Source organism: Pseudorasbora parva, chromosome 20 (assembly GCF_024679245.1).
Source record: "Pseudorasbora parva isolate DD20220531a chromosome 20, ASM2467924v1, whole genome shotgun sequence".
Lineage (NCBI taxonomy): Eukaryota > Metazoa > Chordata > Actinopteri > Cypriniformes > Gobionidae > Pseudorasbora > Pseudorasbora parva.
The window spans coordinates 23,046,410-23,059,594 of NC_090191.1; the positions used below are offsets into that span (position 1 = coordinate 23,046,410).

Consider the following 13,185-nt stretch of genomic DNA (forward strand, 5'->3'; position numbering starts at 1 on the left):
TTGGGTGTTTTACTGAAGTAACAGAAGGGAAGTGTGAATGCCACTGAGCCAGGTAGTAATGCCATTTAATGGTCACTCATTGTTTAAAAGTCAAATATCATAAAATACAAACGTAAACATGTTATTGCATGCAATATTGTTCTAGTGAGGTCATTCTCTCAAGTCTAGAGGGATGAATAGATGCAGGAAGACATGAGAAAACAGTGGAGGAGGGGTGCGCCCTTGGCCGAAATATTTCCCATAGCCATGCTTGTCACTTTGACATGCTATCAGATTATCATATCCCACTGTCGATTTATGCCTGCGACACACACGAGAGGGTGAGACAGGGATAAACGAGTGTGCGTGTGCCCTTGATATGGCTTCTCTCTGTACCGCATGATTTTCGATTTCCTTCATACTCGTTCTTTTTTATCGCTCCCACTCTTGTTCTCGCTCCTGCCGATTGATTCCTCCCATTCTTTTCTCGTTCTCCAGGCCTCCCAGATCTATCAACACCTTCACATTTCCTTTACATTTAAATTAGCATGCATTTATGTTGTCAAAGTGCACATATTACATAGTTAGTCACTGGTGTGACAGCTCAATGGCCTTTCGGATTAAATTATTTTTTCAGTGGGTAGCATATTTCACTTCTCATATGCGTTAAAATTGCCATTAGTCAAACTAGACATGCATAGAAAGTGCACACAAAAAATATTGAAAATATTTATTTTAGGTCTGTCAATCAATTAAAATATTTAATCGTGATTAATCGCATGATTGTCATGAGTTAACTCACGATTAATCGCAACCTGAATGACAAATTTTTATCAGTTGTAAATGTATCTTAAATTAGTTTTTAATATTTTAATCAACATGGGTATGGACAAATATGCATGCTTCATGCAAATGTATGTTTATTATTAGTAAAACCATACTCAACAGAGCATGAAGACTAGATATTCAGAATAAGCAGTGATTTCTCTCATTTAAAGAATATAAATAAAGGGAGTTTTTAAACTGGCAGTTTAGTTCAGAACAGGGCCCAGTTCGTGTAAAAATTGGTCTTGGGAAAGCTGTCATGCCGACCTGGGAGTGCACCAGCACCACACTATACCTGGAGGAGGTCCGTATTCCACGAGCAGGAATATAGTGTGGGCCCTTTAAGAGCTGCGCACTATCTATTGAACTGCCGGTATTTGGTGTATTGTGTGTGTGCACCGAGTTGTGCCTCAATTCACATGAACAGTGTGAGAAACATTGACTCGGGAGCTTTTGTGTAGAAAAGTAACCTACGTATTCGTTTTAGCCGATTGTAATGTATTTAGTTCAGTAAAACATTTGTAAGTGGTGATGGTGTTAATGATTTACCCTTGGTATGAGGAGAGTGGGCTTGCATCACGCTATTCGCGCATCAAGCTCGGACTGCAGAGAATGCGCTCAGTGTAAAAACGCACTTTTCCTTCAACCTGGAGTCGAATAAAAGTTAAACTGAAAATATTTTAGCTTATGTAGGCTATAACTGCAATTGTATTTGTTAGGAATAGTAATGTTAACCATTTTCTTTCCCAAATAATGTTTGTTGCTGCATCCTTTATGTCTATGGCTGCTCTCAATTTCTCCAACTATACAGGCTAGGCCACGGATCAAACAGAAAATGCGCGCGTTAGTAAAAATAGTGCCATTAAAGGTGCACTATGTAGTATTTTTGCAGTAAAATATCCAAAAACCAAAAGGCAGGTGTTATATATTTTGTTCAGTTGAGTACCTACAATATCCCAAATGTTTCCAACTATTTGTAAAATGTGAGAAAATTGCTATTTTAACTAAGGACCGGGACATTTCAGCATAGCGTTTGAGGAAGTCGCCTATCAATTGCGTCATATCTGCGCTACCCTCGGTTTCGGGTTTTATCTGGCAGGAGCGTTTTACTCTTAGCTGTGTGAACAAGTGAACGCACGGAGTAACGTCATAACATCATTTTTTTAACATACTTAAATGTATCGAATATGATAAACAGAGCTGCATTACCTCATAATCATAACCGGAAGAGTGGATCAGTGCGGGAGCCCGGCGAATGTGTCCCGTCCTGTCATAATAAAAGTCCCGGTGTTCGCGAGGCGGGTATTTGTATAACAATCGCTCCGGCGCCCATGCTCAGTTCCACAACACTCGGTCCTGCTCTGCTTCACACTACAGTAACGTTAATAACCGCATGTATGAACGTGATTTCTGCCCGAGTCCTATTTTCCACTGGATGTGAGGTAAAGACCACATGTCCCAAGATGCTGTGCTCAAACTTGGCGTCATCAAATTACGCATTTGTTTCGAATAGGCGCCCTCCAGTGGATGGAAATTTGCATAGTGCACCTTTAAAATGAATTTGTGTTAACACTCTAATTTTGACAGCCCTAATTTATTTCTTTAAAATGTGTAATATTGGCCATTTATCGGTTCTCATTCATAATTGTCGACTTATTGTGATTGGCCAGAATGCTGTGGTTCTGCAGGCCAGTTAGTTCTTTCTTTCTACTGTGGCGAACAAAAATAGCTCTAAAAAAGTCATAGACTGGAACTAAGTGTGGAGTGGAGAGTTTTCCATCCTCGCCCAAAGTGTGTGGTAATCAATCCACAAAAGCTCCTCGACAGGATTGTTTATGCTCTGAAAATATCTGCAAAAAATATTTAAATCAGGTCTTTATCTTAAGCAACCCGGAATTAAATTTATTATACAAAAAGTTTAAGTTTAGAATTATAAAAATATAGTAAGTTTAGAGTTTATAAGTTTAGAAAAAATATAGTTTGTGTGTGTGGTCAGAACACGGACCATGTATCAGTCTCTCTCCTTCTATAAACACACTGTTCTTACTCAAGGATATGTTTCTGCCCCCGGCGCCTCTCTTTATTTCTGCTCTTTGTATTGTTTATTTGTGCTGTACTAAACCTGCCCACCCCTCATTACCTGCCTAAAATATGTATGAACAGCAAATTCACAGATCAGTGGAGCCATACGCTTCGAGAACTCAAGCCTTGAGCAACTCGGCACGCACACACATACACAGACACTAAAACTATGTCTCAACTGATGTGTACTCACTGCTTTGTGTTATTTGTGCTTTCAGGGTAAAGAAAGTGCGGAGGTGGAGCCGTGGGAGGAGGCCAATTTTGATCTGTATAAAGCGGTGGACCGCTTCGGATTCCTGCAGTAAGAAATGTGCATTATTCTGTTCTGTGAGATCTTACACAAGAGAGGAGATGCAGGTGCTAAAGGAACCTAGCAGAGTCTGAAGCGTGGTGTTTGTCTGCTCCTTTGGCCTCTCCTGTCTTCTCGTTTCTCCTCTCTTCTCGCCCTGGCAGGGAGGTTTGTGGCTTACCCCGGCCGCTTAAACAGCAGTGCCCTATGCGATATTTATAGGGTGCCACATGTGTCTGGCAGATCAGGACTCTGTAATTGCTGGGGTGGAAAAAAACTGGAAAAGTACAAGGACGTAAAAGCTAACTGAAAGATAGATAGAGCTGGCTCAGCAACACATGCCATTGTTGGCATGTTTTTTGTTTTAGTTTTTTGTTGTTGTTTTTTTGTTCTTTTGTTTTTTTTTCTGTTCTGTACTTTGTTTTATTTTTGTTTATTTTCTGTTCTGTATTTTAAGTTTTAGTTTTTTTTAGTTTTGTTTGTTTTTTGTTTTCTGTTCTGTATTTTAAGTTTCAGTTTTTTGTTTGTTTTCTGTTCTGCATTTTAAGTTTTTGTTTTTTGTTTGGTTTTTTGTTCCTTCTCTTTGTTTGCTCTGTATCTTAAGGTACGTGCACACCAAATGCGAATAGAGCGTCTGGAGCGAATGATTTCCATGTTAAGTCAATGGAATGCCGCGTTGACGCACGTCTGGAGGTCCGGATAGACGCGTTTCGTGTGGCGCGATGGACGCGATTCCGCCTCATTCGCGTGTCCAGTTCGCGCGAATAACGCGCATTTGAAGCGAATTGAGGTGCTTTTTGTGCATTCACGCGTTTGAATCAAATTTGCGTGTACGCCCGAGTTAAAATTTTTTAACTTTGCCGTCAATTCGCGCCACGTTAACCAATGAGGAGCCTGTTTGCTGCTGCCACGTGATGAGAAACCCTGCATATAATTAAAAAAAATACTGATAATTTGTCACTAAATGTAGTTTTAATGCTTTTCAGTTGATAATGTAGTTGTTTAAAGCTAAAATATGTGGTTTACCTAGGATGTTTTACTCATAGACAGAACCTATTTAAAAAGAACACTCTTGCGTTTTTGGAGTTGTGAGATCCAGGCGAACTCCGGGCGCTCAGCGCTCGTTAACCCCAACGAGAGCAGCCTTTCCTCGGCCAGTGCTTTTGCCGTTTGCTGCTGGCTCGGATGTCTATGTAGGGGTTAAACATGACATATACTTTGTCTTGTGTATATCTAATGGGCGATCTTTGGTCCATTGAATCAATTGTTGCTTACCAAATCATTTTGACTAAGGGCAAAGTGAAGTTTCATAACTTTATATTTATTTAAATATACATGCAGTGAAGATAATCCAGGTAGTGTGTTGGCTGAACCACGTGTGGCTGTTAATGCTTAATATATTTCACCTGAAGCGCCTTTAACGCGCGTCTATTTCGCTTCAAATGGTCGATTTCTACGCACGTCCAATTAGCTGTGGACACGCGAATGGATTCAAAATGTTCACGCGTCTAACTAGACGCGGTAGACGCGATTTTGACACTCAATTTGCATTTGGTGTGAACGTAGCATTACACTTTTGTTCTGTTCTTTTGTTGTTCTCTTTTTTGTTTGTTTTAAGTATTATGTTTTTGTTTTTCTAAAGATCTCAATGTTTGAAGTCCCCCTGTAGTCAATCATTTTATCCCTTATTACTCATCTGATCACTAAAATGTATGGAAGCCCGTTTCCGCCACTAAATAAAAAAATAAAAAGAGATACAAATAAAAAAATAAACTTTTTATCTCAGAATTCTGACTTTTTTTTCTCACAATTGAGTTATAAAGTCATAGTTTTTGCTTTATATCACGCAATTGCGAGTTTATATCTCAGAATACTGGCTTTATAACTCGCTGTTGTGAGAAAAAAAAAGTATTTTGCTTGACTACGTTATCAAACAGCTAATGTGTTGCTAATGTTACACAGAGTTCATAGTTAATGATATGCTAAAGCCCGCAAATTGACGATAGTGAATATAGTGACGATAGTTTGTGATATAAGAAACATGAATTGAATTTGAACCACGTCTTTTTCATTCCAGTTTTAAAGGTTAAAATACTCAAAAATGGTGTTGACATGAATTTGCACATGGTTTGTCTGAAAGCTTATTAAAAACACCACATAGGTAGCCTGACAAGCCAGACCCACATCAAGATGTTTGGTCTGGAAGGTCACCATTGACAGGGTTCAATCCGAGGGGCGGGATAAACGGTTGTCTTTCAAACTCCCTCTGCACGCGATAGGATAGCGCTACAACCAACCAGAGCAACGAAGGTGAAACAGAGCTTGTTGATAGATTAAACATTCGCCGTATCTGGTCAGCAAAACTCTGAACACATCTTCCCTTCTTAAGAATGACTTCAGTGCCGTTCTTTTCTCAAAGAAAAGCTTAACTCCAAGTCTTCCAGAGTCGCGGTCAAAGCTGATTCGAAAGACCGCCGTTCGCCAGTTTCTGTGTTTACTAGAAGCATGCAAACGCAACTCGGCCGTCGTCATTATGGCCCCGCCCACCGACTCTATACACGATGTGATTGGCCCGGCAAGAGTTAGGCGAATACAGCTCAGAAGGGTATTGAGAATTGCTAGACGACACTCACAGGCAGATTAGATTTGCTGCCGCTAGGGTGCGTCTAGATTTCTAGGCTAACACATAGGGATAAGGGTCTTTATAAAAATACCCCATAAAAAAATTATGTAATTATTGAATAAGTCAATAATTACACTGATTTGATTTGATTTTCACTAACCTTTATAAGTTATTTATTTATTTAATAAAATAAAAGTTATTTCTTTTAGCCGCTGTGCTGCCTTAAGCCCAATTTATACTTCTGCGTTAAGTGTGTGTGTTGCACACGTAGTCTACGACGTACCCCCACATGCTCCTCTCCAAAAATTTAACTACGTCAATTCTACGTGGACTGCCAGTGCTGTGATTGGTGTGCCAGAACCCCTCCCTCAGGGGTATCATGCTCCCTCTGCATGTGTAAATACACGTCGGCACGGACAACGATGCAGAAGTACAAATAAAAATCGCCACGTATCCCACGACTTAGAGGATATGTTGTAGGTCCGACGCAGAAGTATATATCAGGCTTTAGAAGGTTGCTGCCTATGTAGAGAGAAAGGAAGCTCTCTAGGGTTTGGAAAAGAGCCATGTCATGTCATGACTTCCCTGGGTTTCCCCATGAATATCCCAGATCAGATCCAAAATGGCTGCCATGGAAACAGTCATTTCCTGTTTGTGTAGCTGACTAAGATCTTGCACTTTGAACAGTTTCAGGGGTGGGGGTCACGGGGGCATCATTACCAATGGCGATGTTTATTTATCCAGCGAGTACACTTCCCGTGGAACAAAGTAATTCCTTTTTCAGTAATACATGCGAGGAACCAAGATTTGACGTCAGCGCCATAAACCAGCGTATGATTTATGGATGAGTTTTCTGTCCCTGTTTGGCCGTCTTTTTATGTGAAAAGTGGACGGACATTAATGGCTATCGGAGAGTTCAGTGTAGTCTAACGAAAACACTTAATTTGGTTCATCAGGGGAAACAAAATGAGTTTTGTCCAACTGTGTATATTTCCTTTCATAATAAAGTGTATTTTGTCTTTCACAGTGAGGGTGAGCTTCCAATGTATGACATAGTGGAGGAAAAGGTGAGTCCAGTGCTCTGTTTGTATCCGTTACACATAAATTGTTCAACTTAAGTGTACTACATGGGTAAACTAGAAAACTAGAACCAAGATTAGTAGGATGAGAAAAATACTTCTAAATGCACTATAAACCTATTTAGCAACACCGTTTTGTGCAATGTGTAGGCTTTTATTAAGAAATATAATGGAACAACTTTTTATTGTGCAGGGTTAGGGTTGTGTAGATTAATTTTTTAATTAATTGTTAATTGTGTAGATAAATAGATTAATTGTTATCTGGATGCAGTTTGATTCCCGTTCTCATGGAAATTATATTCCACATGAATCAAGTTTGTTGTAATTTTCCACATCAACTCCGGATAACCTTTTTCTAATTTATCACAGTTAAAAATAAATACTTGCTATAGTATCCCAAAATCTATTCCTGTGTAGAGAGGCAGAATACATAATATATAACCTGTAGGAACATCATTGGATTAAGAAACAAAATATAAAAGCAAGTGCCTTTCATTTAAAATGAAAGCCAGGTGAATTTGAGGGGAATGGACTTTCACTAAAAATACCCTTTACCACCTGGTTAAAATGAATGTAAAAATGTCATTCAGATTCAAAAATTGATTTCTTTATCACACATTTATCATGCAAAAAGCACTTAAAGTGTCAGGTTATAAAGTGATAATGAGCTTGGAGAAACAGAGTAACATTGCTTCCTCGGAGGCAATTATGTACTCGTAGAAGAAAAGGTAGAGGAAACATTTGAAATGTCTCTGGAGGTTTTTATGGATGGCCTCCAAAATGTTAATAACGCTGTTAATTTAATACTGCTTTCCAGATCTCACTGAAATCCATTTTCATTAAAGACATCTTAGTGTTGCCTTAGATTAAACTTTAAGGTTTTTATTTTAATGTATGGTAATATGTTTGCATTTTATCTGTTTAGCAAAAACATCTGGAAATTGAGAGAACGACAAAATGGCTGAAAATGTTGAAAAGCTGGGATAAATACAAGAACAGCGACAAGGTGCGTGTCCTTCATAAACAGAACATAGTGCTCTGAAGGACTAGAGTTTCTCAGTCTTTCATTTTGTGCATGTGAATGGCTAAAATCCCCTTTGGCTATCTCTGTCCTGTGTATTGGGCGACATTGGACCGTTCCCCTAAGAAAACCCTTGTCCTGCTGTGCTGTAGCACAAAATCTGTCGGTATCTGTTTGGACATCTTCAGGCAGCTCTTGGTGTGTTAAATTGTATTTGCGTCCACTAACAGTGTCTGGTGTGAAATGAGAGAACTTCATTCTGCCTCAGGTGGAGCGTGACAGTTGTGCAGTTTATTACACTGTGTACAGTTAATCATTACTTCTTATTATTTGTCCAATTAGTTCAATTAGACTGTCACACGGTGTCTACACCAAACAAGCATTAGGAGCACGGCACAATGCATCAAAAACACAGTGAAACGAAGCATTCCTGTATTTGTTGCACTCCAAAGCTACTCCATCCACTCACTCTCAAAAAGGATGTGTTAATATTTAGCACATTTTTTTTTTGTCATGACTATTTTAACACATATTTGTCATTTTGTATTAAATGTGTTAAAAAGAAAAAGCTTATCATCCAATCACTTTGCTTCCTGCGTCACTTTGTGAGCCGTTATACTTCTCACAAGCAAGTTTCCCGACGCTCATCTTTACCATCGGTGGATATATTTCTTCCATTAGTTGAGGTAAGAAAAATGTCTGTATTTTGCATTAGATGTGTTCTGAAATATATTTTGTGACAATTTGTAGACGGTCGTCATGGGGCATTTTACACATACATACAGGCATAACATGATGGCCACTGACATGTGTAGTCAATAACACTGATTATGTCTTCATCACGGCACGTGTTAGTTTGTGGCATATATTAGGCAGCAAGTGAAAAAAAATGTCCCTTAAAGTTGATGTGTTAGAAGCAGGAAAATCTAAATGAGCAAGTGTAAGGATTCGAGCACATTTGACAAGGGACCAATTGTGATGGCTAGACGACTGGGTCAGAGCATCTCCAAAACTGCAACTCTTGTGGTCAGTATCTATCAAAAGTGGTCGAAGGAAGGAACAGTGGTGAACAGGCGACAGGGTCATTAGCGCCCAAGGCTCATTGATACACATGGGGAGCAAAAGCTGGCCCGTGTGGTCCTATAAAACAGACAAGCTATTGTAATTGCTCAAGAATTCAGGGTGCCCACGGGCCCTTTCCACCGCCGAAAGCACCAACAAGTGGGCACGTGAGCATCAGAACTGGACCTCGTAGCAATGGAATGGGTGCATAAGTGTCACTTACCTGAGGAACACATGGCACCAGGATGCACTATGGGAAGAAGGCTAGCCGGCGGAGGCGGTGTGATGCTTTGGGCAATGTTCTGCTGGGAAACCTTGGGTCCTGCCATCCATGTGGATGTTACTTTGACACGTACCACCTACCTAAGCATTGTTGCAGACCATGGACACCATTTCATGGAAACGTAATTTCCTGTGTGGGCTCTTTCAGCAGGATAATGCGCCCTGCCACAAAGCAAAAATTATTCAGGAATGGTTTGAGTATCCCAAACAAGTTTGAGGTGTTGACTTGGCCTCCAAATCCAATCTAATCGAGTATCTGTGGGATGTGCTCAACAAACAAGCCCTGATCCATGGAGCGCCCAACTCACAACATACGGGACTTGGATCTGCTGCTAATATCTTGGTTCCAGATACCACAGCACACCTTCAGGGGTCTAGTGGAGTCCATGCCACAATGGGTCAGGGCTGTTTTGGCATCAAAAGGGGGACCAACACAATATTAGGAAGGTGTGAGCCGTGCTTGTGCCAACACTACACAATTTCAGTGGTGGGAACTCATTTTAACAAGCTTTATGATTTCCTTTTTGATTTTTCCTTTATGATTTTATGATTGTTTATTGTGCATGGAATAGCTTCTAATTACACATTGTAGCCATTTCATGATTTGCATGAGGGAATTTCACGTTGCACGATTGCAATATATTGTGTAAAATGCCCTAAGAAGTTAACATTATCTCCGTCGCTTAAGGTTTTCTTGGCTTTTTAACTAATATTAGCTTGCCGTATTTGTCATGTGTCATGTGTCTTTATTTGCACTCTTGCAGCTTTGAATGAAAAATGCCCCTGAAGAACTTATAGCAGTTTTTGATGGTGATTGGCAGACACGCAAGAGGCTTCATCTCGCCGACTCTAACCATCCCTTGTATGCTCTGCACTCGAAAATATATGTAAATAAAAATTGTTAATGTTTAAGATGCTATCAAACACCACTTTTTTATTTTATTTTAAAAAGTACCAACTTTATTAATGGTTAACCTCTTCAGAAAAAGTTCATTTTTAAATGTTTAAATTACTAAATTTTGATTTTTTACTTTTTTGGACTTTGTTTTTGTAAATGTTGCAGATTTAATAAATTGTATATAAACTACATGTACGTTTTTAGTTTTTATTACATACAAGTTTTGTTCAGTTTGATTAAAAAAAAAAAAAACATTTTGACGCAACTCGTGTAACAATTGACTAAGTATTTAATAAGTATTTAATAACTATTTGACATGTCCATGCACAATTGCACTTTTTTTTTTTTTTTTACATATTTGTTTTTATATATTTGCCCCACTTTTGTTTTTGGTAATATGCTATATTATAAAATTAGCTTGAATAAAAAAAATAAAAATAAAAGTTTTAAATAGAATATAAAATCTCTTATTGTTGGATGTCAACCTCAAAAATATTTAATGTCAACTACCCATACACAGCTGTAGCAATACTACTGTAATGTATAAAATTGTTATTCCAGACAAGTCCCACCCGGTTCACGTCCTGTTTGATCTTCAGCTGTCTAGCTCACACAATTTTTCACGTTTCCTTTGCAGGGTTTCTTTTTTTAAAGTCCTTTTGTTGTTTTTCAGTATCTGTCCCGTCTACCGTGCAGTGATTCTTGCATTTTTTTAAGATTTAAAATGTACAACTGATTTTCTTAAATTTTTTATATGACAAACAATTCATCCACATACATATTGCTTCATCGTTTGTAAGTATTTCATGTTTAGTTGTGTTATTAAAGGGTTAGATCACCCAAAAAAGAAAATTAGCCCATGATTTACTCACCCTCAAGCCATCCTAGGTGTTGATGACATTCTTCTTCCAGACGAATACAATCAGAGTTATATTAACAAATGTCCTGGCTCTTCCAAGCTTCATATTGGCAGTGAATGGGAGACCAAAATTTGAAGCCCAAAAAAGTGCATACATTCTTTATAAAAGTAATCTACACGGCTATGGGGGGTTAATAAAGGCATATTGAAGAGAAGTGATGCATTTGTGTAAGAAAAATATCCATATTTAACACGTTATCAAGAAAATATCTAGCTTCCGCCAGTCCACCTTCCGTATTCAACTCACGGAAAAAGGTGATGTCAGACATGGTGTGACGTCGAATGCGTTTTGAACTGTGAGTGGTGTTACACTTTCTTTTTAATACAGAAGGTGATTGATATTCATATTCATATATATATATATATATATACTTACCTTGCGAAATATTCGCCCCCCCTTGAACTTTGCGCGACCTTTTGCCACATTTCAGGCTTCAAACATAAAGATATAAAAATTACATTTTTTTGTGAAGAATCAACAATAAGTGGGACACAATCATGAAGTGGAATAAAATTTATTGGATATTTCAAACTCAAATCAAAACCTGAAAAATTCGGCGTGCAAAATTATTCGGCCCCTTTACTTTCAGTGCAGCACACTCTCCAGAAGTTCAGTGAGGATTTCTGAATTATCCTATAAATAGAATGAGAATAAATCTGATGATGATAAATAAAATCCACCTGTGTGTAATCAAGTCTCCATATAAATGCACCTGCACTGTGATAGTCTCAGAGGTCTGTTTAAAGCGCAGAGAGCATCATGAAGAACAAGGAACACACCAGGCAGGTCCGTGATACTGTTGTGGAGAAGTTTAAAGCCGGATTTGGATACAAAAAGATTTCCCAAGCTTTAAACATCCCAAGGAGCACTGTGCAAGCGATAATATTGAAATGGAAGGAGTATCAGACCACTGCAAATCTACCAAGACCTGACCGTCCCTCTAAACTTTCAGCTCATACAAGGAGAAGACTGATCAGAGATGCCGCCAAGAGGCTTATGATCACTCTGGATGAATTGCAGAGATCTACAGCTGAGGTGGGAGACTCTGTCCATAGGACAACAATCAGTCGTATACTGCACAAATCTGGCCTTTCTGGAAGAGTGGCAAGAAGAAAGTCATTTCTTAAAGATATCCATAAAAAAGTGTCATTTAAACTTTGCCACAAGCCACCTGGGAGACACACCAAACATGTGGAAGAAGGTGCTCTGGTCAGATGAAACCAAAATTGAACCTTTTGGCAACAATGCAAAACATTATGTTTGGCGTAAAGCAACATAGCTGATCTTCCTGAAAACACCATCCCCACTGTCAAACATGGTGGTGGCAGCATCATGGTTTGGGTCTGCTTTTCTTCAGCAGGGACAGAGAAGATGGTTAAAATTGATGGGAAGATGGATGGAGCCAAATGCAGGACCTTTCTTTAAGAAAACCTGATGGAGTCTGCAAAAGACCTGAGACTGGGACAAAGATTTGTCTTCCACCAAGACAATGATTCAAAACATAAAGCAAAATTTACAATGGAATGGTTCAAAAATAAACATATCCTGGTGTTAGAATGGCCAAGTCAAAGTCCAGACCTGAATCCAATCGAGAATCTGTGGAAAGAACTGAAAACTGCTGTTCACAAACGCTCTCCATCCAACCTCACTGAGCTCGAGCTGTTCTGCAAGGAGGAATGGGCAAACATTTCAGTCTCTCGATGTCAAAAATTGTTAGAGACATACCCCAAGCGACTTACAGCTGTAATCTTGGCAAAGGTGGAGCTACAAAGTTTTAACTTAAGGGGGCCGAATAATTTTGCACGCCCAATTTTTTAGGTTTTTGATTTGTTAAAAAAGTTTGAAATATCCAATAAATTTCATTCCACTTCATGATTGTGTCCCACTTGTTGTTGATTCTTCACAAAAAATACAGATTTATATCTTTATGTTTGAAGCCTGAAATGTGGCAAAAGGTTGCAAAGTTCAAGGGGTCTGAATACATACTGTTACATCGGAATACAAAGGGGAAAAAGAGAATAATAATGAGGACAAAATACAGCAACTGAAAAGAGATCTTGCATTAGATATTCTTGTTATAATATATCATAAACTCATAACGTACTTTCAACACGTCAAAATAAAA

At 38.8% G+C, this 13,185-nt stretch overlaps 1 protein-coding gene across 3 annotated transcripts in view; it reads left to right on the forward strand.

Moving 5' to 3' along the window:
• usp6nl (USP6 N-terminal like) overlaps window positions 1-13,185 on the forward strand; it is a 76,978-nt gene that overhangs the window by 44,070 nt on the left and 19,723 nt on the right. For all 3 annotated transcript variants that reach the window (XM_067428370.1, XM_067428368.1, XM_067428369.1), the window contains 3 exons: window positions 3,105-3,187; window positions 6,826-6,865; window positions 7,803-7,883. In XM_067428370.1, coding sequence (XP_067284471.1) covers window positions 3,105-3,187; window positions 6,826-6,865; window positions 7,803-7,883 — 204 coding nt within the window. The remainder of the gene's footprint in view (window positions 1-3,104; window positions 3,188-6,825; window positions 6,866-7,802; window positions 7,884-13,185) is intronic.